The sequence below is a fragment of the Equus przewalskii genome, chromosome 17, assembly GCF_037783145.1.
Source record: "Equus przewalskii isolate Varuska chromosome 17, EquPr2, whole genome shotgun sequence".
Lineage (NCBI taxonomy): Eukaryota > Metazoa > Chordata > Mammalia > Perissodactyla > Equidae > Equus > Equus przewalskii.
Genome location: NC_091847.1, coordinates 17,830,623 through 17,856,425, shown reverse-complemented (window position 1 = coordinate 17,856,425; position 25,803 = coordinate 17,830,623). Strand labels below are relative to the sequence as shown.

Below are 25,803 nucleotides of genomic sequence, written 5' to 3'. Positions count from 1 at the left end.
TTTTTCATTTTCAATTTTCAAATGGTAAGAATAATAATTATGGTTCCTTTTATTGAGAACAGCATCCAAGTTGAAATACACTGCACCTTAACCCCAAATACTAGAATATGTTGCATGTTGCAAGTGATATTTAGGAAATGCAGGGCTGCCTAATGTTCAATTTGGATTAAAGATCAGAAAACAGCCACTGGAGTTGTGCCCGCACCTTCAATTTTGTGGTTGTATTTCCCAACTGACCTTGCAATTGTAAGTGGTCATAACACAAAGGGAATGCTATCATGATGTCTTGTCTTTTAGCTAACCCTCAATACTGGCCAGTTATTCAGCTGATATTGAATGAAAATAACTGATTCTTGAGAAAAATAAATCAATGCACATGTACAAACACACACCCATGCTCCCTACCCCCCATACAGAGCTGTGCAATCCCCCTCTCTGAAAATAATTTTGACAAAGGCGCACGTACTCAAGTCCTCTCAGGGAGGAAATCTGGAGAAATTAATTTAATGTGATTGGTTGAAGGGTGGGGATTTTTTAAAATCCAGTTTTTCATTTATTTGATTCACCTTCATCTTCAACAAAATAAACTCAAAAAAAAGCTCCAAAAAAGCAGTTCCATCTGATTCTTGACTTTAATAAAGTTCATTTCCACCTAGATTTCTTTAGGGGTACATTCACTTTCACATAATAAAAAAGGCCAAGAGTGATAAATTCGGAAAGAAAAGGCATTTTGGATAAAAGCCACATAGAACACAGCTAAACAGAGAAAGGAATGGCGATACACTCACACACAGAGCTACCCCTAAAAAGAAAATAAATTTAGGGAACCCTTCTTCAACTGCCATGGTACCCAATTTAGAGGCAGTTTATAGTCAATCAGAAGCTATATCAGCAGTAAGACACAACAGTAAGCAATCAGAAACGTCAGTGAGCAATAAGACACCAGAGTAACTAGTAAAGACACACCAGGGAGAACATTTCTGAGCAATTACCACATGTCTTACTGCAGAAAGGGAGAGAGAAACACTTTACTCAACTAGGATTGGAATCCTAGAAAAATGAACTCTCTCACAGCTCACATTCCTGCTATGACAAGAGGGATGTGAGGACCACCAACATGGCCGTGGATTGGAGAGAAGGCAACAAAAGCAATGAGGGATTTTCATGAATGAGGACTATGAAATTAAGTTCTCGCCCCTCTTTTCTCGGCACCTTTATCTACAGACATAGCAAATAGTTAAAATAATAACTGTTGGTTAACTGACAAGGTATAAAGGATTCTCCAGCCTCTAGGAAAATAAAGGAGGATGCTTTTATTCCTTATTTCACATCCATATCCACAGTAGCCAATGCAGTATCCAAAGGAAGAGATGCATATGCACATACACACACACAGGTGGACGAGCTTTTTTTTATAGCAAGGTCAGCCAAAGGAAGAGACCCTTAGACATAGAGAACTTCCTTATTAGACAGGTTATTCAACATTCCAGGAAACTGTCAGCTTCCAGGAACCTCTAAGAAAATGGTAGCACATTTTTCTAGACTCATCCATGTGCAATGATTTACAAATGGAAGCAAGAAAGATGGAATAAACACTCATAATCTCTTCTCTACAAGGCGCTGGGAGGTCTTAAGCTGAGCTCAGGGAATTCTAGTACCAAAGGTCCCTGTCTCCTCAAAACTTAAACTCAGTAAAACCTGTGAAACCATTTACTTCTCACAGATGCTGAGAAGATTAGGTAAAATGATATACCCCCCAAGGGTTGGCAACAGTAACTGGTATTACTGGACTATTGATAGATGTCAGTTTCTTCTTCCTTCAAGTTTTTTTCTGGGTCACAATGCATTTTTAGCCAGTATCTCCTCCATGATGCCCCTATGCCTCAATCCTACTCACCTTCAAAGTTTACCTCCTTGAAGGAAGACTTCTACAGTCATGCCCACTTACAGTGACCATAGTTCCTGTTATTTTATGCATGTGTATTATTTTCCTAATTATCCAGTAAAGTCTCGAAAGTATGGAGCGTATCACACACACACACGAAACATACAAAGGAAAATGAGCTTATTAAAGGCATTAACTGTACATTTTCTCCCATTTCCCCAAAAGAAAAAAAAATACTTTGGTTTTTTAAATATTAGTAAAAACACAGTACCAGTGGTACATCTAAAGGAGCCCAACTCAGAGCCAATAGCTTAGAGAATGTGCTCAAGACACATTTATTAACTGAGTGAACTAGCTCAATACACGGGGCTGGGATCCTATTTAAAAGAAGTAACCACCAGCTCCCTCCCATTTCTTTCCTGGAGGTCTCCCCAGAATTCTGTACCCTGGGATTTGGAGCCCAGGCAGAGAAGTCTCCCTGTGAACTTGGTACACAAATAGAGCTGCTGGAGGCCGCAAGATCCCTCATTAGGGAAGAGAATGACAGCAGACATGTTTTCATGGGCCCTGCAGGACAGAGGCAGTGGGAGGCAACAAAGGCAGAGGCAGAACACCTCACCCCACCCCCTGAACTACGAAAACGCAGAGCTGTCATGAAACCAGATAGGATCTCTTCAGTAGCCTTTCCTACTGGGGATGGGGGTGGAGGAGTGGAGACTGGAGAGGCCTGGCTTCTATTTATTAATAAGCAGCTCAACACAGTGGGAGGTTTTCTTGTCTAATTACAGAAGCTGTTGGAAACTGCAGGGAACACAGGATTTATGGCCGAGATGACACTGCCTCTGCATTGTAATTAAAAGTTATTTTCAATACCTTTGTTTGGTTGGATACTTTGGATTATTAGAAATATATTTTGTAATTTAAAACTTGCTAAAGGGCAAAGAACACAACCAAAAGGTAACCCGACAAGTTTGCATAATGTGAAACAATTAAATGATTTGACACTGGGAGGCAGACAAGGAAAAGAATCTCTTCCACTTAAGTCTGTGAATTCCTTTAAGAAAGAGGGAGAGAGAAACAAGCCAAAAGTGTACTGGAGTTAAAAAATTTCAGAAGTAACCCAGTTACTTACTTTACCCATTAACTAGAGTCTGGATACCACCCACCAGGAGCATGGACGGCTCATTCACAACCATTCAGCCACAGCACCTAATCCTAATTCTCGAGCTCTTCGCTTTGTCCTGAGTCCCTAGGAAACGACACTTGTCACCCTAAACAAGAGCAAACCCTGGCTCAACCACAAAGATGCACTGCCAACCCCAGGGCAGTGCGATGGCGGTTCAGTGTGAGCTGTACACAATACATCTATGTATGACTTAGGTTTGGTTTTTAATCCATTTCCCTCATCTTATCCAAGACACCAGGTTCAAGAAGGGCCAGGCATGCATTCCAGTGGGAACTGCATGGTGGCATCCATGAGTGGCTACAGAATCAGCCCAAGGTCAGGCAGGGGCCACTCACTTCCTAAGAGCCATTTCTAGAATTCCTATTTCTCCAGATACCCACAGGAGGCATTTTCTACAGAGGTGGCTCTTCTTTAAGAACAAGGAGGAGAGAATCTATTATACGTAACAGACTTTTGATATCGTCTGATAAAAATGGGGAGAAGGAAGGAACTCTAACCGGCATGAGCTTCCCAGATAAGCTCGACATTTCATTTAACCACACTGTGAACCTTCTCATTCAAAGTGAACTCAGGAGCTCATTATGTGAAAAACGTCACAGAAACCACCAGACACTATACATCATGATGAGACTATAAAAGCATTTTAACATCTGTTATTCAAAAATCAATTTAAACGTAGCTTTATAGGGGCCATACCAAGTTTACGGGATTTATCTTACACCAAGAACCACTGCGCTCCTTTATTCTTTTCCCAGTTCAAAGCACGAACTGACTCCACGTCAGGGCGTGGAGATTGCTGTTCTCACCTGCCACGTTAATTTTCTCAAGTGCTACCAAGCTGGGAACAGCTGTGGTGGAGTTGGTCGAGTTTGTTCCTGTGCCATTGATTACAAGATTGTCCACCTTCGACTCCAACTTGCCAATGCGCTGTAAAATATTATCCAACAACACAGCAAGCGTTTTCTTCAGATCTGTAAAAGAAAATGCACATAATTTAAAAACTCTTCAGTCTCTGCATATTGCTTTAGGGCACATACTCTTTCTCTCTGATATTAAAACAGAGTTGCAGTCAAAAAGTACTGCTCAATGATCTGTCCTAACAAACCATGTCTTCAAGATGAAAGGGGCCATCTTCAAGTGGCCTAGAGAGTACAAAACAAATCGGTCTGTTCTGCGATGCAAGTTTGGCAATAAATGACAAAATTATTTCCAGCTATTAGGGTGATAGAGAAAATATCGCGTTACTTAGCATCCTACTAAAGCATTCTATTAATTCCTCCTCCTTAGAGCATGATGATTACTGACACACAGAATGACAACCCCAAAGGGCAGCAAGGTTCTGAAGTAGCTTCTGGGTCAAGTCCACTGTTATTTTTAGTGCTGTGTACTGTAGCATGTCCTAATTTTTTTTGCAAAATTAGTTACCTATGGTAATACTTAATAAAAGCTGCACTTCTTGATTTCTAGGCAGGCTGGATAACCCAAACTATAATCAGATTTAGAAAACTACTTAAAGACCAGAGTCATTCGTTTGTTCAAGAAATATTTATTAAACAACTACTATGTGCCAGACACTGTTCTAGATGCTGGGGATACTGTCTCATGGTGCTTACACTGAAGAGTTGATTCCCTTTCTTATACACCTGATTGAGTTAAAGAGCAGTGTACTTCCCTCTGGACAAATTACAGACACATGATCCTCACACAGACATCAGCATTTACTAGGTTTGTATACAAGGTATTCCACATACACAAAAAATTTGAATTTAGCCCCTCTCCTCTGGAGACTCATAATCAAAGAAAGATACACACACTTGTATAAGTGGGAAAAGCAGATGGACCACAAGAAAGCCATCCACGTGAATAGAATCCAGACTCATTATGAATTGGGAGTGGGCCAAGGGAGAAGCACACAGTGTGGGTAACAGGATGGACTAAAGTCCGGAACTGCGACCCACGGGAAGTTGCCATCTTCACTCTGCTGGGAAAAGAACAAGCTTGCTCCGAGCAGGTGCTCTGATCTGGCCAGGAAGGAAACACACATCTGGTTAATTCACCAACTCCCAGAGCACAGCCAACCAAATTTAACCAAGAGGCAGTCAGGCTGTCCTACTTTGCCAAGTCAAGACAGAAACTCATCAGAACAGAAACACAGATATATAATTAACATGGAAGTCTCTATTCTCAGTGGTTTACGGACAGCATCACTGGAGCTGACGAAAAAACTATAAACAGAAACAAAATCCACGTGTGTATCTTGAAAACCTAGTTTTATGTGCTTGGAGTAATCTCATTCTCCCCACACTCCCTCCACACAAAACATCAGGCTTCTCCACAATGTTAAGATCTGGGGCAGTCTGTTCCCTCATTCATTCTAACATTAGAATACCTGACAAGGCCTATTTTTCGCTCTTCAGTGTATATCTTACCTACAGGTTGTAAGACAAGGTGGCCATGACATTAGTGCAACAGGGCTCAAAACAGGATTATAAGAAAGAAGCTGGAAGTGAACCAATGTTTCCTCAGTGCCTTTTACATGCCACACACATGTATAAGAAATCCCATGTTATCTTCACATTCGCCATGAGGTAGGTATGACTTCATTTTACAGAAGAGAAAACTGAGGTTCGCAGACATGAAGTAACATGCTCGTGGTTACAGAGATCATAAATCAGAACAGGGACTCGACTCAGGTCTGCCTAATTCCCTGATGCCTCACTGGGACTGGCCAGAAGTCAAGAGCCAGCGTAGAAAAAAGAAACCAAGTGTGAAATTCTCTGTCTTTGAGGGCCCAGACTTTGAAGCCACACTTCCTAGGGTTGAGTCCTTGCTCTCCATTCCTGCTTCTTTCTCTGTAAAAGAGTAGTATGAATAAGCCTACTTTTGGGGTTGTTATGAGGACTTAATGAGGTAATACTTATAAAATGTTTTGAACACTGCCTGGCACATAATAAGCACTACGTAAGTTCCCGTTACACACATAAATTTGAAAAACCTTCCTCTGAAAAATGCTCTCCTCTTTCCTGAAGAACTCTCTCTCTGGGTGATGCAAAGCTTTATCGCTTTATCCAAAGGGTCATGAGATTGCTCTCCTCTGGTGGCTGCAGTCCCACGGTCAGCGTGACTCATAGTCTATCCCTGGCACATCATTAGCTGGCATGGACAGCAGGAGTCAGCCACCAGCTCTGCTCTTACGCTGAATCTAAAGCATCAACGAGTTCTCCAGGGTTCTGAAGACTGCCAGAGGCTGGCCACGCAGATGGGGGCAATGGTGCCACTGAGAGGTGGCTATATTCAGTATAAAGAAACCGCTCCTCAGATAAAGGATGTCAGTCTCCCCCATCTCAGCCTCTTTGCCTGGAGCCTGGATTACCAGGGAAAGAATCCCTGTGTAAAAATGACATTTAACTATTACCAGCAATTACAGTTAGCCAGACACAGAAGCTCTGGCCCTCTAGTTTGGTTAACTCAGGGTTTCTCAACTTTGGAACTATCGACACTTTGGACCAAGCAATTCTTTGTTGTGAGGGGCTATCCTGTGCATTGTAGGGTGTTTGGCAGCATCTCTGACCTCTAGCCACTAAATGACAGCCACAATCCCCCATTGTGACAACCAAAAATGTCTTCAGACATTGCCAATGTCCTTTGGGGGGCACAACTGCCTCCATTTGAGAACCACTGAATTAGGCACATTCTCCCAACCCTTGTCTTCCCCATTTCCCTTCGGTGGAGATATCACGAGAGAATTCTGACAGAGGGGTTACAGCATAGAAAAGGGAAATGTGAGACACCACTCACTAAACTTAGATTATGTGTGACTTCCACTCACCGAGGCACGAGAGGCACTGCTACCAATTCAATGATAGGTACAATGAGGGAAAGTCAGCCTTCCTCCCCACGGGAGCTGACAGAAGCCTAGCCCATGCTAAGGTTCGCTCAAGGGCTGGTAACCTTTTGCAACACTGTTAAAAGGCAACAAGACTACTGGACAGAGCTCCTAACCCACAGTCATCGGTGACAGTCACTGGTGGGGCACATGGGGCACACCTTAGGTAGGATGCCAAGTTGTCACATCAGCGTTAAGAAGATGCTTTTCCTCAATTCTTAAAATACAGTCCACCGATAAGTACAACCTATCTCCTTCTGGCCCCACCCACCAGAGACTGACCTTTTTGTAACTCTGTGACTTGATATGAATAAGGGAATTCATGATGTTGATGAGGATGTTGATGTTCACCCTCACAGCTACCACCCCCATACTACTCCTCCTACTGCTACCGCTGCTACTATTACTACGACCACTGCTGCTACTATTACTACGACCACTGCTGCTACCACTATTACTGCTACTACTCCTGCTGCTACTGCTATTGCTACCACTACTACTGCTACTCCTCCTCCTGCTGCTGCTGCTACTGTTACTGTTATTACTGCAGCTGCTACTCCCACCACCACCACTTATTGAGCTGTATGTGTCAGCTGCTGTCCTAGGCACTTTACATGGATTAACCCATTTGATCCGGCCAAGACAAATATGACGAACGTGCCATTGTTCACATCTCCATCTTACAGATGAGTAAGCACAGCACAGAGAAGTCAAGTAATTTGCCCAGATGATTGCAGACCCAGAGTTCTAACCCAAACAGCCTGGTTCCAGAGCTGACGGCTCTAACCTCCCATGCTACGCTGCCTCCTAAGAACCACTGTGGACCCGCGGGCCAGCAAGCATCTCTGACCTGCTGCTTCTGAGCACACTTATCAGGAACTAACTCTGGGCCCTGCCATGCGTTCTTCTGAAATCATATCCCAACCACCCTCAAGACTCGCTGATGCCACTGCTCTGTGACAACTCCAACACTAAAAAAAGGGGAAGAATCTGCCCTTCCCTACCATGGGCCTTCAAATGAAAAACGCAATATAAGGCTCTCAAAATCCTTGGACTCTCCAGGTACTTTCCCTGGGTAGGGAAAGTGTTTTCTCTCCCAACATGAAAGAAAAAAAAGGTCATCTGCAACTCAAGCAGTTATGTGACTCATTATTTCAGAGCAGTCTAACGCAAGATGAAAGACATTGTAAACAAAACACAAAGATACAAAGACGAGGCCAAGCTCAGCTCTGTGAATAAGTGAATAAATGAACGAACCAACAAATTAATGAAACACAGTCTTTGCACAAATAAGGCTACATAAATTATACCTTTCTAGGCAATGAAATTATATCTCACCTTTGTATTTTACAGTTAAACCTGCAAAAACTGTTAAGAATTTTATTGCCATTTTAAACTAATATCAGAGTATTTTTGTTTGTGTTTCAGTCTTAATGATAACCCATTTGCCCAGTAAGACTATACACTCAAGAATAATTTCTATAGACTTTAATAAAGAAATGAGGGTGAAAATATTCCTCCAAATTCTAGTATAATATTTTTATATTTATCATTATGTTTTACAGTTATTACAGCAGTAACATGTGTCCTCAGCAGGATCACAACTTCAATTACTAACAGGCTTTTAAAATTTTGTTTATGCTTCAAAGCCTTAGCAATCAAAACTTAATCCCAACATTACTACAGCAATTCTGTGTTGCTAAAACTTACTGTACATGATAAAGATAGATCAAAGTAGCTCAAAACATTTAAAATGTCCCTCTGGAGACAGTAAGTTTTGGTTTTTATCAGGCTAGAAGTTCTTTGATAAAGAGTAAAATCGACGAAATCTCAGAACAGGTGCTCTGACAGCTTCTATAAGTTTTCATTTCCAGAAAGCCAGGACATGAGGGGGAAGAAAGGGGCTGGAAGATGCTGCCACATCCTTGAGCAGGACAGTCAAAGAGATTTCACTGCCAGCTATCCTTTCCTCCACAGCTGTAGTCCAAGGAGGGGGGATGTCAGGACAAAGGAGGTCCTGCTGGTGAAAAAAGGTCTATCAGTTTATAGGTCTATCAGCTAAAGCTGTGACACTGGCCGGTAAACCCCGATTGCCCAGATCATCACGTCAACCAATATTTGAGGAATTATCAAGAAAGGCTGTGCTTGGGGGCTAGGCTGTCCCTACCCAAGTCACTGGGGATGCTTTCAAAGCAGTGGTTCTTCAGCCTGCCGTCCAACAGGCTCACCTGTGGAGTCAGGGTTACCAGGCCCCATTCTTAAAGCACTCAACCAGAATCTGCAGAACCCACAGGTCAAGGATTCCAGGCACAGCTCCCACTGAGAACTACATTTAAGGTGTGGCTGCCTCAATTCGCTGGCACAGAACCAACTATGCAATGAGCAAGAAGTCACACCTGAACTGCCAAAAATAATTTACATCTGTGCTTGCTCTCTACCACGGCTGCCCCAGAGGCAGAGCGTGAACAACAGAACCACAGAGCCGCTTCACCCACCGCTCCAGAGAAACCAGCAAAGACAGGCTGTTAATGAGAAAGGAAGGTGATAATGAAAAAAGAATTAACCCCAACCTCTCATTCCCATTGACTGCCTGCCAGGAATGTCAAGTTTCATCAGCTATACACTTTTAAATTAATTTTAAAGTGACCTTTCCACAGAAAGATAATACAGTTATAGTCATGACCAAAATACACTCCATTCATTATGCACAAGGACATTCAAAGCAGTGTTAGTTACACAAGAGAACAGTGTTATTTATTACAGATAAGAACTGGGCACTACCCAAATACCCAACAAAAAGATTAAACTACATTCTGTCCATCCATTCTTCAGATGGAAGAAATCTCTAGATTGGAAACTCCAGGAGGGAAGAGAGCAGATCTGTCCTGTCTTCTCGGCTTATCACCAATAGTTATTAATGTCAAGTGCTCAATAAATATTTATTGAATGGATGGATGAAAAAGTAAAGCCATTAAAAACATCTAACGGCATGAGAAAACATAACAAAGATGAGTTTAAAAAGCTGTATGTAAATTATTCCAGTTTTTTAAAATGAGCATATACACACACACATTTCTCTCTGCATTTAAAAAACGGACTGGTGAGAACCCAAACTTTACCAGAGTTTGGGGGTAAGGAGTATTTTGTTTTCTTCTTTTATTCTTCTTATCTGGGTTTGGGGATAAAGAGTATTTTATTTTTTATGCTTTTTATTTGTAAGGCTACAAGGATGGGCTTAGCATCATCTTTGTCCTTATGTGTTTTCTTGACACTATCTTTTATCTTGTGTTGAACCCTCCCTGAAATAGTGACTCAAATAGCTACTTAAGTTGAAAATGAACTTCTTTTCTTTCCTATTGGCAGAGAAAACATGCCTACGTAGGTAAAGTGCCCAGAGAGTCCAAGGATTCTGATAGCCTCATATGCCACATGCTCTCAGTGTTACGTAAACATTCACATTACTCTCACAATCACAAAGGCATTAAATGCTATTTTAAAACACACACAGTACAGCGTATTCTACCGTCAGACTTCACAGATGCTGGCCACAAGAACCCTGATGCCACACAAGAAGACCTCGCCCAGAAACATCTCAGACACTGACCTTCACTGCCTTACTCCATCTGAATTTTTAAAGCCACACAGTGGATAACTCACCTGCACTTAAACTCACAAATGTGCCCTTCACCCCACAGTTGTCACATGCAGCCAAATCAGGACACAAAAGAGTGTTGAAGGGTCATCACAACATCAAAGAGCAGCTCAGATGCCCAGGACCACTGACAGACGCCCTCCCCTGGGTTAGGTGTATGGATCGAAGTTTTGACTCGAACTTGTACCTAGAAATGAATGTTATTTCTGAGGTGCTGCACGGGGTGTCACTAGTATTTCAAGGAACTTTCCAGGCAGCAGAATCTGAAAAAAAGATCATATCTAGGCCCATTGATGATATCAGTGCTTCATGGAATCCATAAATACACAGAATGGAGTCCTTGAGCTGTTCTCTTAACTGTCCCAACCTAGCCAGCTGTATGCAATAGGAGTCAAGAATGTGAGCCCTTTGTATAGAAGAGAAAAGGACTCGGACTCTGAGAGGTCAAGCCCACTGTTGCCCAAAGTTCCCCACCTGACTCCAGGGCCCAAAACCTCCCTGTCAGGAAAGGGCAGCCAGAGCACACTTCTCCTTCTAGCTTACCACCCATAGCTCAACTAGAGCCCCCAACAGTGCCTTCTATAGAGACCAAGGGAGGTCGGCCACACCCAGTTTATCTCACAGCCCACAAGGGAAAGCCTTCTCTGTTGAACAAGAGAACAGGGCAATGACAATCACATTTCCTGTTTCGAAAATGCCAAAGTCACTCTGTGGAGCTAACACACCTTAGGAAGGGACCCAGGGAAGAGCCAAACAGCCTCTCTTTAGAGTCAGAGTAGCAGTTCTCAACCCTGACTGGCGCGGGGCCCAGAGTCGGTGTTGTCAAAGCAGTCCCAGGTGATTCTGGTGGACAAGCCTTGCCCATCCTTGTTTAGGAGCAGGTGACAAGACTGCTTCCTCTGAGCAGAGCTTATTTCCTCTCATGTCTGGTCGGGCCTCTTCCCCCGTAAATGCTAAGGACGGCTACATAAGGAGGTTCCTAAGCCCTGCATGCAAACAAATAAACAACATCAGGTCCACATGGACAGTGCTGGTTGGGTGGTAACAGAGGCAGTGACATGCAGGGTTAGCAATGACTCACAGTAATGAATGCACTTCACTAACCTAAGTGCTTTAATAAGCTTTGTCACATGTAATCCTTACACAAAAACTATGAGGGAAGTGAGATTATATCTTCTATTTTACAAAAGAGGAAGCAGGATTTTAAAATATCAGTAACTTGAGCCAGCCCTGATGGCCTAGTCATTAAAGTCCAGTGTGCTGCACATTGGTGGCCCAGGTTCAGCTCCCAGGTGCAGAACCACACCACTCATCTGTCAGTAGCCATGCTGTGGTGGCAGCTCACAGAGAAGAACTAGAAGGACCTACAACTAGAATATATAACTATGTACTGGGACTTTGGTGAGGGGAAAAAAGAAAAGAGAGAGGAAGATTGGCAACAGATGTTAGCTCAGGGTGAATCTTTCTCAACAACAACAAAAAAAGGGCTATCTAAAAAAACCCCAAAAACCATCAGTGACTCACCCAAGGTCATCCATCTAGTAAAGAACCCCTCCACGAGCCACATATAAAAACACTCTCTAACTGCCTTCCAGAATAAACAACGGTTCCCATGTCAGAATCATGCATAATAGCTATTTGGAGGCTCCTGGACACAGAGTCCACAGGGAATCTCTTCTCGCTTCCTGTCTCACTCAAAACATTGCTGTGATTTTCAAATTAGCCCCAGCTATAACTATACCACACAGGCAGAGTCAGGGGCGTGCGGACTGCTGCTGTTCACCCACAGCTCCTACTCGGTTGTCAGGCAGACGCTAAGCTCTGGGGTACAGGACAAGACAGACAAAAGCCCAGCTCTTTGGGGGCAGACACTGTAGGTGGGGGAGAGAGATGATAACAAACACAATAACTATGTAATGTTCGGTGGTCTATGTGTTATGAAGCATGAGAATGAAGCACGGTTGGGCCCTACTTCTGAAAGAGAGAAGGGAAGGCGAGGAGGGAGCGAGCTTTCTGAAGGGAAGGCAGGCTGGTGGAGGGAAGAGCAAACGCAGAGACCAGAGATGGGGCAATGCCTGGGCATCACCCAACAGTTGGTCGTAGAAGACAGCTGTGGTGCCAGGGCAGACATGAGAAGGTGAACAGCGAGTCAGGGTGGCCACAGTGGCAGGAGGCCTGCCCAAGAGGCTCTGACAGAAAAAGAGCATCACGACACAGCTGGGAGGAGGGAGGAGCCAGGGCCACCAAGCAAGGTGAGGAACAGGGGCCAGGACGTTCTGAGCCTGAGAGCCAGGTCCCTTCACACACCCATTCCCTCCTCAAGCCACGACCAGAAGCAGCGGTGTGGCTGGTGTGAAAGAAAACAGAGTTGAAGAACAAGCCTCCAGTTCCTCCTAGAGACCCATGTTCTCCTATTCTTGTGTCTAAACGCTCCCAGGTCCTCTCCTCAGACTTCCACACTGGGCTGAGAAAGCTTGTGAACCCGGCTTGGCTCGGATGGGGACGCTCGGCGGGCTGGACCTCGACCACAGCATCGCTGGAAAAGCCCCAAGCCCCAAAGAGGCCTGCTTGTAGGTTCCAAGCTTCTTAAAGCAGAAAGCCCTCTCTTTAATCACACCAGCCACGTCACCGTAGACGAACCAAGGCCTCCTCAGACACACCACACAGCCCGGCTCTTCTCTCCCCTACCAGTTTCACTCCAGCACACTCCCCTCAAAGGCAGGGAATTTCTGCTTCAGTGATGTGGTTTTCCACATCACCACAGCCCTCCAAAAAGCAGTCCCTAGATCATATTTGTAGAACAGAGGGAAAAAGAAAAAATTAAATCTTTTTTAAAAACCTTTACCGGCTTGTATCTCTGATGGAATCCAACTTAAATTTTTTAGCTTCTTTTACATAGGCGAGGTGGAATGAAACACATGTAAAAGCTCTTGCCTGACCCTCAGAACATTACCTAGGTCTGCAACAAGGACAGCTGTCACCTTTTCAGAGCCAACTCAGGCAGTCATGCAGGCGACACGCTGGGGGCCTCCCACTGGCTTTTAAGCAGAACCCGAAATGGTACTGATGTCTTAGAAATGGGCATCCCCAGGCCAACGAGGGCCACCCAAGGCGGCCACCACTGCCCCCTGACCAGCAACCAAAAGCCCTACCCTGGTTCTCCTCTCTCCCTATATGTACGCCCCATCTCCTTAAGGAAACAGGAAGAACTTCTTCCTTACCTCCCTTCTCCCCTATGGAGGTGACAGTGGGTAACAGGGTGGGGCCAAGGCCAGCACCAGGAGGGCAGGCCAGGCTCACTCACAAGAGTCGCCAATCACCTCCCTCTCCCTCCCATCACACCAACACCAACACCCCACAGGGCCACCCTACGCACTGCCCTCTGCTCACTTCTCAGATGTCAACACCTTCCATGCTGCTCCTTGCTCACTTTACTCCAGCTGCAGCAGCCTCTGTTCTGCCCTGGGAGTATACATGTAGGTCTTAGGGCCTAGCACACACCCTGCCTTCTGCCTGGCATGCTCTGCCTCAACCTTCCTCTTCCCAACCCCCCTCTCCTCTTGGCTCCTTGGTATCATTTGGGCTAAAAGACACCTCCGGAGAGAGGCTTTCTTTGACCTTCTCACCCAAAGAAGTAGCTCCTCAAGTACTTTTTAAAATCATCTCATGCGTCACTTTTCTTCCTGTAATTTATTGCTATCTGACATTCTCCTGTTTATTACTTCTCCCCTCCTTTTTAGCCTCCATGAGAGCAGGGGCCTTGTCCATCTTTTTCCTGCTGGACGCACAAAGCCTGTACACACAAAACAGTGGAATACACCAGCCAATGGCACAGACATTTTCCAAAGTGCCAGGCTTGAAGGACAAGAGCCAATCAAGAAGACAGTCTAGGCCCGAAAAGTTCAGGGAACCAGGAGACCCAAGGCTAAGGCAGAGCAGGCATACAGACCTGGAGATCAAGTGGGAACAGGGAAGCATGCAAACAGGATATTGGGAGACAGGTTGGCAGAGAAGCTGAGGACCCACAGCTGCTCCAGCCTGAGCTGATGACTGGTCCAGGCAGAGCTAGTGCCCAGAGAAGCAAGCAGGTGAGACGTGTCAGGGTTAATAAGGTACAGATGGACCACAAGGTTCCATTCCTGTTACTTAGAGAACGCAAGTGGACCAGGCCTGTCATGTTAGATAAGAGGTGATCACCAGGGATCAGAATTTGGGTCAGGCCATGAGAGACAAAGATCAATTCACCTCAGAAACAAGAACGGCACTGACTGGGGTGAGTGACACCATTCATGACGCAATTCCCGCGAAGTCACTGACAGGCATGGCCCTGCCACGTGGGCCTGGGAGATAGATGCAGTTGAGGCTGAACTGCAGAGGGCTCTGCTCCACACGCTCCTCTCCAGAGTGACAGAGAAGCACACAGAAGTGCGCTCCACACCCCGAGAATGAATGCTCCAACTGTTCCATACAGGCTGCCCGGGACATCTTCCAGGCACCACTTTTGAATTACCAAATCCCAAAAGAAGTTCAGAAGTCTCTTTTCAAATCACCAAAACAAGGAAGGGAACCAGGGAGGTACTGTTTGAAAGTTCTACTGTTGTTTGAGGACTAGTCAAATGAACAAAGGACAGCAACCATGTGTCGGGCACCTGATAGGCAGCACCTCGCTCAGCTTCACATCCACCTGGTGAGACAGGGAGTGACAGCCACTCTAAAAGTAGTTTGTGCCTCTAGGACCCAGGCCACACAGCCAGGATGTGGCAAAGCCAAGGTGGCTGGCTCCAATGCCCATGCTCCTAACCACTAAACTCTCAGTCTGCCCCTCAGAAGATGCATTTGGAGATAATGTCTTGAGTGAATTCAAATGCAAAGGTGAAAGAGTCTTGGGACATCAAAAAACAGCCTGTAAGTAGAAAGACTGACCCAGGAACTATCTAGATCAGGGACTGACAAATATTTTTGGCAAAAGACCAGACAGTAAACATTTTAGGCTGTGCAGTCTCTGTGGCAACAACTCAGCTCTACCATTGTAGCCCAAAAGCAGCCACAGACAACACACAGACAAAGGGGTACACTGGGTTCTAAGACACTTCACAGACAAAAACAAGAGGATCTGGCCCAAGGCCATAGTTTGCTGACCACGCCTTAGCCCATGGGAGTCCTGGGAAATTGTTGAGTCAAGAAGGAACATGATCAAATGAGTGTTTTAGAACGAACTATGGTGAATACTGAAGGATGGAGTCAGTAATGTTTTAGATGTTATGGGAAATAAATACTGGTATTATCATGTTTCTCTGTTATTACAGCTGTTATAAACAAATGGGAGTGGCTGTGTTTCAATAAAGCTTTATTTACACAAACAGGCAGAGGCTGGAATTTGACCCAGAGGTCATAATTTGCTGAACCCTGCTGATCTAGGATCTCATGTCAGGGATTCTAATAAATCAGTAATAACCTGAAATCAGCTAGCAGGATTCTTCCAACATCTGCCACAGCTACCGAAGACACATATTAAAGCATAAAGCAAGAGCCTCTGATTATCCCAATATGGGGATGGGAGACGGGAATTTTTCTGTCAGCTGGATTCATTCAAATCAGACATAGATCCCAGCCATGTAGGATCAGCTCTTTACTCCTTCAGAGCAGACATCTAGGCAATGCTCTGTACACAAACTGCATCTGTGGCAGAGAACAAAACTGCAAACCAATGGCTCACACATCTTCATCCCCGCTCTGTCAGCCCAGCTAAACCAGTGAATATCCTGCGGTCTCTGCATCTGTATCTGACAGTGACTGCTAGAGCTGCCCGCCTGCTGACATGTCCACAACTGGTACTGACAGACTCCGGGGGAAGCGTACATCGTCAGAATAGCTCTCCAGCTTTCCAGGACTGCCTCTGGACTATACCATCTTGCTCAGTTCCAACTGTTGTTGCCCAGAACTAAGAAGCAGGGAGAAGGCTAGGTTATCAAATTTTAAATAACACAACCTAGTTATCTGCTTGAGAATTTCCATAAGAAGATGCTGTTAGATAGTGTTTGCTGTTTCTACTCTTGGTGGTTTTCCATGGTGGGGAGGGGGGCAATTTTGCCTCCCGTGTCTGGAGACATTTTTGATTGTCACTACGAGGTGGGTGCTGCTGGTACTCAGTGGGTACAGACACTGGAGATACTGCTAAACCTCCTAAAATGCAAGAACAGACCCCCACAACAACAAATTATCTAGTCCAAAATATCAACAGTATCAAGTGAGATGCCCTGTCTTCGTGGGAGTTCACCACATGATGATCCCAATGCCTCAAGCATATATTCACAGTCCAATTAAATTCCAGAAACTCGGCTCCAAAGACCACTTTGATTGACATGTTAAGTCGATTAGATGAAAGAGAAAAATAGCAGTGTAAGTTAGACTTGCTGATGGGGCCTGTGTGGTTGTTTCTTTGTTGTTTTTAAGAAAAAGAATTACTTTGTCAGAGTTCATCTATAAAAGGAGGAAGTTGGGACAAATCATTTCTGTAGTTTCTCTGCGCTCCAAAGTCCTATGATTATAAGCATATAAGGTGGTTAAAATTCTAACAGACTACTTTGGGGTTTTTGGTAGCTTTCTAAAAAACATAACGCTGAAAAGGCTGAAAAGCTAAGACCAGATCATTGTCCTTCAGAGTTTGGAGAAAGCCTACCCTTGAGATGTTTAGCAGTACAAAAGAAAGAAATTTAACAGTCAAAACTAGAGAAATTGAAAGTCTGGAAATTTACCATTCACGTAGCTTGTTTCTTCCCAGGGAAAAGGTTCGATAAACTGAAGGAGGACTTTCCCCCGAAATGTGTAACATGGAATGCATTGAACCAGAAACTTGAAAACAGCAACTGTTTTACTTGTTACACATTGGTAACAGCAATGGTGACCATTTGCTTATTTATTTTTTCTGGTGGTTTACTTGTAATATTCAGGAAATGTTACAGAAGATCAAAGTCAATGAGTAATTTAAAAATGCACCCTCTGAAAAACTACTTAGTTGTTTTTCAACATGAGCTCTCAAAGTAGAGTCTCATTTTTCAATCCATCAGATTAAAAAAGGTGGCATTTTATTTAGACATATTAAAAAAGCCAGTGTCTACAGACACTGCCAAAGCTTGAATAGGTTAAAAGCAGACAGTGTGATCAAATAGTAGGCACTGAAAAAGAATTTCCACATTGTATGTTAAAAGCAACCATTTTCTCCTTACCAAAAAAATACATAAAATTAAAAAGTTTCCAAGTTTCCTGGATCCCTTCAGAAAATATATATAAATATATGTAAAATTGAGTAGGATTTCCTGTGTTTGAACTCAAGCTTCAATCTGCTGCTGCACATTTTCAAGAATTATTATTTGAACTCCACATACATCAGGGATTGGGTCGCAAAGCGGAACACCAACCTTCCTCCACCTCACCCAACCCCATTCTTATATCTCATTTATATTATACCTCATGGTCCCAAACCTTGAGGCCACTGAAGTCTCCACTCAATGACTAGACTTGTCACTGAAGGGTAAGTGCAGGTCATCTTCTACAGATCAAGTCCACTGCGACACTCAGTGACCACAGGAGAACTGGGACGTGAATTCTCCGAAACAATATGATCCAGGTTTCATTTGCAATTTTTGTTTTGTATTTGTGTGTATATATATATTTGTAAGTATTTTGTGTGTATATATATATGTATATACGTATCTGTATATACATTTTTGGGTGTATATATAAGATATACACTTAAATGTTAATTGTGGTTATTTCCTAGAGTGGTAGATTTATATGGTTTTCTTTTTTCTTCCCTTTTTTTGCTTGTCTACCGCTTCCAATTTTTTCTATATTAAGCATAACTTTTGCCAAAAGAAAATAAGTAATATTCCATATGTATGTTTTTTTTCCTCAGCCTCATTTCAAAAAGGATTTCGGGCACCTGACAAAAAAAAGTAACAAGTACATAAAGACTTCTTTCAAAGTGAGGGTAATTACAAGACAAGGGCAAGAAACAAGAGCAGCAAACCCTGAAGAAGTCAAAGGTGAAAGCTATTAGCCAGCACATAAGCCCCAACGTCCTGCCTGTCCTGCATGCTGGCCGGAGGGAGGCATACAGTTTCTTGGCATGCACAGAACATTCCTCCCCACCCTCCTTACCTCACCCCTACCAGTCCTAATTAAGTTTTGTCAGGGAAAGATAATGAGAATATTTTTCTACATTCCCTGATCATACTCCCAGATGAGATCACGCAATCCAGAAATGTGTTGGAGGAGGAGGAGCTAGCTGCAAATACAACCAATAGCATGCTAACTGTCCTGCCCATTGCTCCTAGGGCTAAGTGTCAGTGTGTACCAGAGCTCAGCATCTCCCAAAGGCATTCCTTTAACGGTCTACAAGTGTCCCTCTGCGTGCAATTCACTGCCATGAAGTCAGTGGTGACAAGACCAAGAGAGCCTGTGGTATCCTTTCGAGGTACAGCCACACTCAAACGAGAGGTCCCAGCAGCACAGTGCTTACCGTAAGCTGTCATGACACCAGCGTACGGTCCATCCACCACATTCCTGTTTTCTTCAGCTAGCGCCTTGATGTACCTCTTGCTGAGGTCCAGGATCTGCTCGCGCAGCATGGAGCTGCTTTCAGGCTGAGTTCGCTGCTGGATGGTAAAATGCAGGAGCATCATACCCCAAATAAAGCCAAAAGTCACGAGGAAAAAGCCCAGCTTCTGAGAAGACAACTTCCACAGAGGGAAGAGAGCCATTGCTCTCCAGCAACTTCACCCGCCCTTGGCTCTTAAGGCAGAGAAGGGAGACACGAGTTCATGGTGTAGGCTGGGTTTGTGGGTTCGTGGGTTTCACTCCGGCTCCTGCGTGAGTCGACTTCCTTTGCTCACTTCCATTCTGCTGTGAAGGAGGAGGAAAGTTAGCAGAGGGGTCATAGTAAAACACAGTGAAATAAACCACAAGTCATGTTTTCACTCGAATAGCTCTAAAATGTGAGCTTACTTTTTTCTTAACTTGCCGGTTCAGTATCTTATGTTATGTTTCAGGATCTGTAAGCTGAGAGGGGAAATCTGGCCCGGTGACAAGAAGCTGTATAAATACAGAGGGGGAAATGCGTGTCGGAGTGTGTTAACAGGTGCAGCAGGGCAGCTCCAGTCTGGATCAAGTCCAAAACAGGAAGTTTGTTTTGCAAGGTGGGGAGATGATGGAACAACATTTCACACTGGATGTCAGCAAAAACCTAAGCGGAGGGTGGAGCCATATTGCCACCGGGCACTTTTGTGCATCTGTAACTTGAGATTACAAAGTCATTATTACGTGCTCTGGCAAGGATTAGAGCTCGCAGCTGGAGAGATGAGCAAGAAAAGTGGAGGCCCCCTCAGGGGTAATCAGATGAGGAAGGGGAGAGAGCCCCCATATTACTTAAGCGTGGCCAGCTTTCATTAGCAGTGTCCAGAGACAAGCTGAGTCTCTTGGAGCCACCAGGTGGCCTCACCCTGGGCACTATCACAGAGAGGCTTTGCCAGAGGGACCCAGTGGTCTTTCCGTTCTAGCTACCACGGGTAAAAGCTCCACCTCACTACTCACTTCCACACTTCAGCACAGGAAATGTGGAGCACGCGATAACCTGCTTTTCTGCAGTTCTCACTTGCACTTACACCACAGGGCAAAATGAGAAGTCAAAAGGCATGGTTTCAAGATAATGTGTCCAGATCCTATCTGATACCAGCACAGGCTGGGCCAAGGTCCTAAATGAAGGCTTCCCAGCAAACGGGGCCAAAGCATAGGTTGCACATGAGTCACTGGGGGGCCCAGATATCCATCCCTACAGCCAGAGTCCTGGGCCCAAGACCCAGCCAGCTTACAAATGGCACCATTTTCTAAGTGTGCCAAGGGAAAGGTGGAGCAGTGATCTATGGGGGACTAACCCAGGATGTATCCACAGTGCAGATATGTTTCAGGTCAAAGGATTCCTCTTCATAAGCAGCCTAAGAGGAAATGATATTGGGATCTTTCACAGTCTGCAATGCAGCAGATTTGGTCTGCCTGTCTTTCCCTCACCTATCAACGGAGTCATCAGGAGTTGGCAGGACCACTGCTACTACTAATAGTAAATGACAAATAAATTCTAGCTATGCCTCAGGCCTTGTGATAAATGGTTTTTTCTGCCTCAGTTCATTGAATTCTTCTGAGAGTCCTATATGGTAAGAACTATTTATATCATCTCTGTTTTATAGATGAAATAAAGGCACAGAGAGATTAACTTGGCAAAGGTCAGCCAGCTATGCGGCAGAGGAGGGATAATCTAGGCACAGCCCAGGAATCACTAAACCACGTCCCTTTGTCATCCCTCCACCCCCACCAGCCTGTTCGTGTCTGACCAAGAATGGTTTGTACATGCTTAAAGGGTTGTGAAAAGCAACAAAGAATATGTGACAGGGACCCTAGGACAAAAGCCTAAAACCTTTACTATCCTGCCATTAACAGAAAAAGTTACCAACCCCTGAATTCTAGACCAATGGTTCTCAGAGTGTGGTCCCTACTCAGCAGCAGCAGAGAGAAATGCAAATTCTCAAGCCCTGCCCTACTGAGTCAGCAACTTTTGGGGGGCAGGGGGCAGCAAGCTGTGCTTCAATAAGCCTTCCAGGTGATTCTGATGTCCACTCACGTTTGAGAGCCCTGACCCAGGCGGACGGTTGCTGTCACTATGCCATGCCACCATTCTGCCAATACAATGGGGCTCAAACTCCATCTCGCACTGCTTTATCACATAAGTTCCTCTGATCCATGTGGCCCCTCCAGATCGGCAGGTCTGCTCTCACCATAACCCTGAATATCCTTCTTCAGGGTCTCCCTTTCTTTACTTGAACTGGTCCTCCACCTCGCTGGCCCTCCCGTATCATGCTGATAACCTAAACCCGGCCTGTCCCCAAGCCCCAGCTCCGGTCCCACCTGCTTCAGATCACTTCCCCCGCTGCTCCAGCCTAAGATGCCCCTGCCTAGTCTGTAATTTTAAAACACTTGTCTATCTACCTTTGATTGTTTACCGGTTTCTGTGTGGGATCCCATGACTCCTCCACATACCTTCTCAGAGAAAGACAGTAACCCCCCGGGCATGATAAAACACCTGTTGACTAAGTGACTTGTCATCTGGGCACTATGGCACCTTATTCAGCCCCTCTCAATATGGCCAGCTGAGCAGCACCCGCCCTCTTTCCTTCCTCCATTCTTGCTACAAGTACACAGCCAGCAGTTGCTGCCATCAGGCCCTGGGGACTGAATGATGAATGGGACCGAGTTCCCACCCTCAAGGGGCTGATGCTTTAGAAGCCACCCCTCTAACCGGGTACTGCCCCAGGTTCTATAGGAAGTGCCTGCACTTCCTTTTTGATAACCCACATTAGTCAGCAGGTTTTACCCCAGGCTGAAGGGATTTTCCCAGAGCAAGTACACTAAGAAATATATCAAAAAAGACAGTCTTCTGGTGATTTTCTTTTACTATTTCAGGAGCGCACTCCAAACACTGACAGGAATTACCTGTCAATTTTCAGACAGGAAACCCCACTCTGCTTGCACAATGAACCCCCTGAAGAAGCTGCTCCACGTTGCGGAGTTTAAGCAAACGAAAAGCCAAGGGCCAAGAACCGAACGAGGGTTTCAGTGGAAGGTGGCAAACTTCCCTGCTTGGCCGTGGGGACAATCAGAACGACCCAGGTGGAGCATTCGAGGGGCAAAATGATGGTCAAGAAACCCAGCCAAGTTTAAATTCTTCCAGCTCAGACACATACAAATTTGGAGTGAAAATCCCTAACTCGAAGAAGTTCAGGGTATAGTTCTGATTATTGAGGGCCCAGATTTTAAGTGACTATAGAACTGCCAGAATATCCTTTACTCCATTCGAACCTACGGTCTGAAATAGCAGAGACTATATCAGCAAACAACCAGCACACACAGAGAATTAAATTAGAATTCACCTCTACAATTTCTATTAAGAAGATAGAATTTTAAAAGACTTTTCAAAATCATTATTCAAGAGACATCCCTATCTCCCACAGGACTAGAAGGATAACAGGACAGCAATTCTCACCAGAGGGTCTTGGTGCCATAAAAGGACCTAAAGATAATCATCAGTAACGGCCACACAATTAATCAAGAGGCCACAGAACAATAGTAATCAAAAAGTTGTTGAGCAGGCCAAGAATCTGCCTGCCTCCAGACCTTCCAACAGCTGGATCCTCTAGCAAAGTGGGCCTATAGGCACAAAAAGAACTACACAGTGTATCTCAGAGTGCTTGTTGCCAACCAGAGCAGTGACAGCCCAGGGCCATGACTTCACCTGTCCTCCTCCAGAAAGACGTTTGCACGAAGTCTGTCTGCAATGAGTTAACACTTCCGGGTCAGTCACTGCCACTAACCACCCTAACGTGTATCTCCTCTGACTCCTGTGCTTCCTAAAAGAGCAGCATTCACTGCCTTCCTTCCCATTCACTCCTCAGTACAACAAAATCTGGCTGCCACCTTTCCAAATGTGGTCAAAGATCTCTGGCAAGGAAATGTGTCGGTTCTCTTAAAAAATAAAAGCATATGCTCATCATCATCATTAGCCATATTAGGGCAATGCAAATCAAACCGACAATGATATACCAGTTCACATCCACTAGGATGGCTATAATGAAGAAGGACAGATAAGAACAAGTGTTGGCGAGGATAGAGAGAAGCTGGAACTCTTAAACACTGCAGGTGGGAATGCACAAGGGTGCAGCCAGTGAGGACAGTAGTCTGGCAGTTCCTCAAATGGTTAAGCACAGAATTACCATATGACTGAGCCAACTCTGCTCCTAGGAATTCTCCCAAGAGAAACGAAAATATACATCCATGTAAAAACTTACACACAGATGTTTATAGTAGCATTATTCATAAAAGACAAAAAATGAAATCCAAATGTCCATTGACTGATGAACGGATAAACAAAATGTAGTATATCTGATGAGGACTTTTAGGCTGCTTAATTTTAAAACGGTTTGTGATGAGGATTTTTAGGCTGGTTACTTTTAAAACTGCAGATGAGAAGCAGGCTCCGAGGACTGGAATTTTGCTTGCCCTTTTGAGACATTTGCGTTTGTGAAGGAAGGGGGGATGACCTTGTAGGGACCTGAAATTGGCCACCCCAGGATATGTCTCTTTGGCATCAGGATTGTTTTGGGCTGATTGCTTTCGATAAACTGGGACAGGGAAGGAGGCTCTGGGGAATGGAACTTGCCCTTGTTGGGACACATTTACATTTGTAAGGTAAATCTCTATCTGTAAAAGGTGCCTCCCCCTCTGTACCAGGAAGAAGAAGAGAGATGACCTTATCCCTAGAAATTCTTAATGGGGAAGGCAAGAACTTAAGTTGGTTGCTGTCTGGCAATCTCATGTAACTGGTTTAGGGTAGTGGCGTCTAACCTTTCTAACCTTTACTTAATCCGATTTGATTCTTGTCTAAAAGTCATGGGATCACCCAATGACCAGACCCCACCTGCACTGATACCATTTTAACTTTTTTTCATGTTCTTTCCTTTGTCTTCGTAAAGAGATGACTCACATACCTATGCCTTAAATTTAGCCCTAACCCTCAACTCAGGGCAGCAGCAGGAGCTCTGCCTGCCCATGGGTCCTGTCCCCATGCCAGCGGGGGCAGCAGAAGCGGCAGCAGCAGGAGCTCTGACTGCCCGTGGGTCCTGTCCCCACACACCAGCTCTGCCTGCCCATGGGTCCTGTCCCCATGCCAGCGGGAGCAGCAGCAGCGGCTCTGCCTGCCCATGGGTCCTGTCCCCATGCCAGCGGGGGCAGCAGAAGCGGCAGCAGCAGGAGCTCTGACTGCCCGTGGGTCCTGTCCCCACGCACCAGCTCTGCCTGCCCATGGGTCCTGTCCCCATGCCAGCGGGAGCAGCAGCAGCGGCTCTGCCTGCCCATGGGCCCTGTCCCCATGCCAGCGGGGGCAGCAGAAGCAGCAGCAGCAGGAGCTCTGACTGCCCATGGGTCCTGTCCCCATGCTACACTATTCTCTAAATAAAAGAGCACTACTGCCAGATCTTAAGAGTCTAAGAAATCTTTCTTTCGACTCCTCGGCTCACCAACCCTGCATCATATCCACATAAAATGGAATATTATTCGTCAATAAAAAGAAATAAAGTACTGGTACATGCTAAAACATGGATGATCCCGGAAAACATTATGCTAAGTGAAAAAAGACAGTCACAAAAGACCACATATTCATGACTCTATTTATAAGACATGTAGGGGAGGAAGACTTTTCCTCTACCTAATGTGGGTTCGTCTGGCCAGAGAATGAACTAAATTCACATGAGACAGAATAGCAAGAGAAAATTAAACAAAGCTTTATGAGGAACCATGGCCCGGGGCCTTTCTTCCCGAAGGAAGAAAGGGCACCGAAGAAGTGGGGTGCACAGAGTGGTTATATACCCCCAAACAGGGTGTTTCACATGATTGAAATGTTCCTCCCACAATAGTCACAAGATTGCCCTGTTGGCAGGGCACTTGATGGACACAGCAGGTAGTGGGTCTGCTGTCTCTGAGGGCGAAGCAGGAGGCAAGTCTATTGTCTTGAGCTGGGTGGTCACAGGTGAGCGCAGCAATCAGTTCCTAGCCTAAGGAAAGATGCTTAATGCTTAAAGAAATGCCAAGGTTGGGAGGAGGGGGGAAGTCAGTTACAGGAGGTTACCAGAAACAGGAATAAAACTATTATGCAGATTTAAGTCCTTGCCTTTGGTATTGCTTAAGAGTTTCTAGAGATAAGGTCATCTCCCCTTCTTCCTGGTAGAGAGGGGGATATCTTTACAGATGGAGATTTCCTTTACAATGTAAATGTCTCTTAACAAAAGGGTAAGCAAGTTCTACTTTTCAGTTGCTTTCCTATCTGCAAAGAAACCAGCCTCAAATAATCCTCATGCCAAAGAGACAGATCTTGGGGTGGCCATTTCCAGGTCCCCACAGACACATCTAGAACAGGCAAATCCAGAGACAGAAAGTACAATAGTAGTTGCTTAGGGCTCACAGGGACAACTAAGGAATGTAGGGTTTATTTTGGAGGGTGATAAAAATGTTCTAAAATTGTGGAGAAGGATGCACAATTCTGATATACTAAAAACCACGGAATTGGAGAACTGTATGATGTGTGAATCATATCT

General features: G+C 44.8%; 1 protein-coding gene across 6 annotated transcripts in view; it reads right to left on the bottom strand.

Annotated features, from left to right (window-relative positions):
* Window positions 1–25,803, bottom strand: part of MGAT5 (alpha-1,6-mannosylglycoprotein 6-beta-N-acetylglucosaminyltransferase) — a 334,592-nt gene that overhangs the window by 192,731 nt on the left and 116,058 nt on the right. For 4 of the 6 annotated variants that reach the window (XM_070581231.1, XM_070581233.1, XM_070581234.1 and 1 more), the window contains 2 exons: window positions 19,131–19,510; window positions 3,878–4,042 (listed from right to left, as the gene is read on the bottom strand). In XM_070581231.1, the coding sequence (XP_070437332.1) occupies window positions 3,878–4,042; window positions 19,131–19,371 (406 nt within the window). In that variant the 5' untranslated portion in view covers window positions 19,372–19,510. Of the gene's footprint in view, window positions 1–3,877; window positions 4,043–19,130; window positions 19,514–25,803 lie in introns of all 6 variants that reach the window. The other 2 variants (XM_070581232.1, XM_070581230.1) reach the window with 1 other exon arrangement.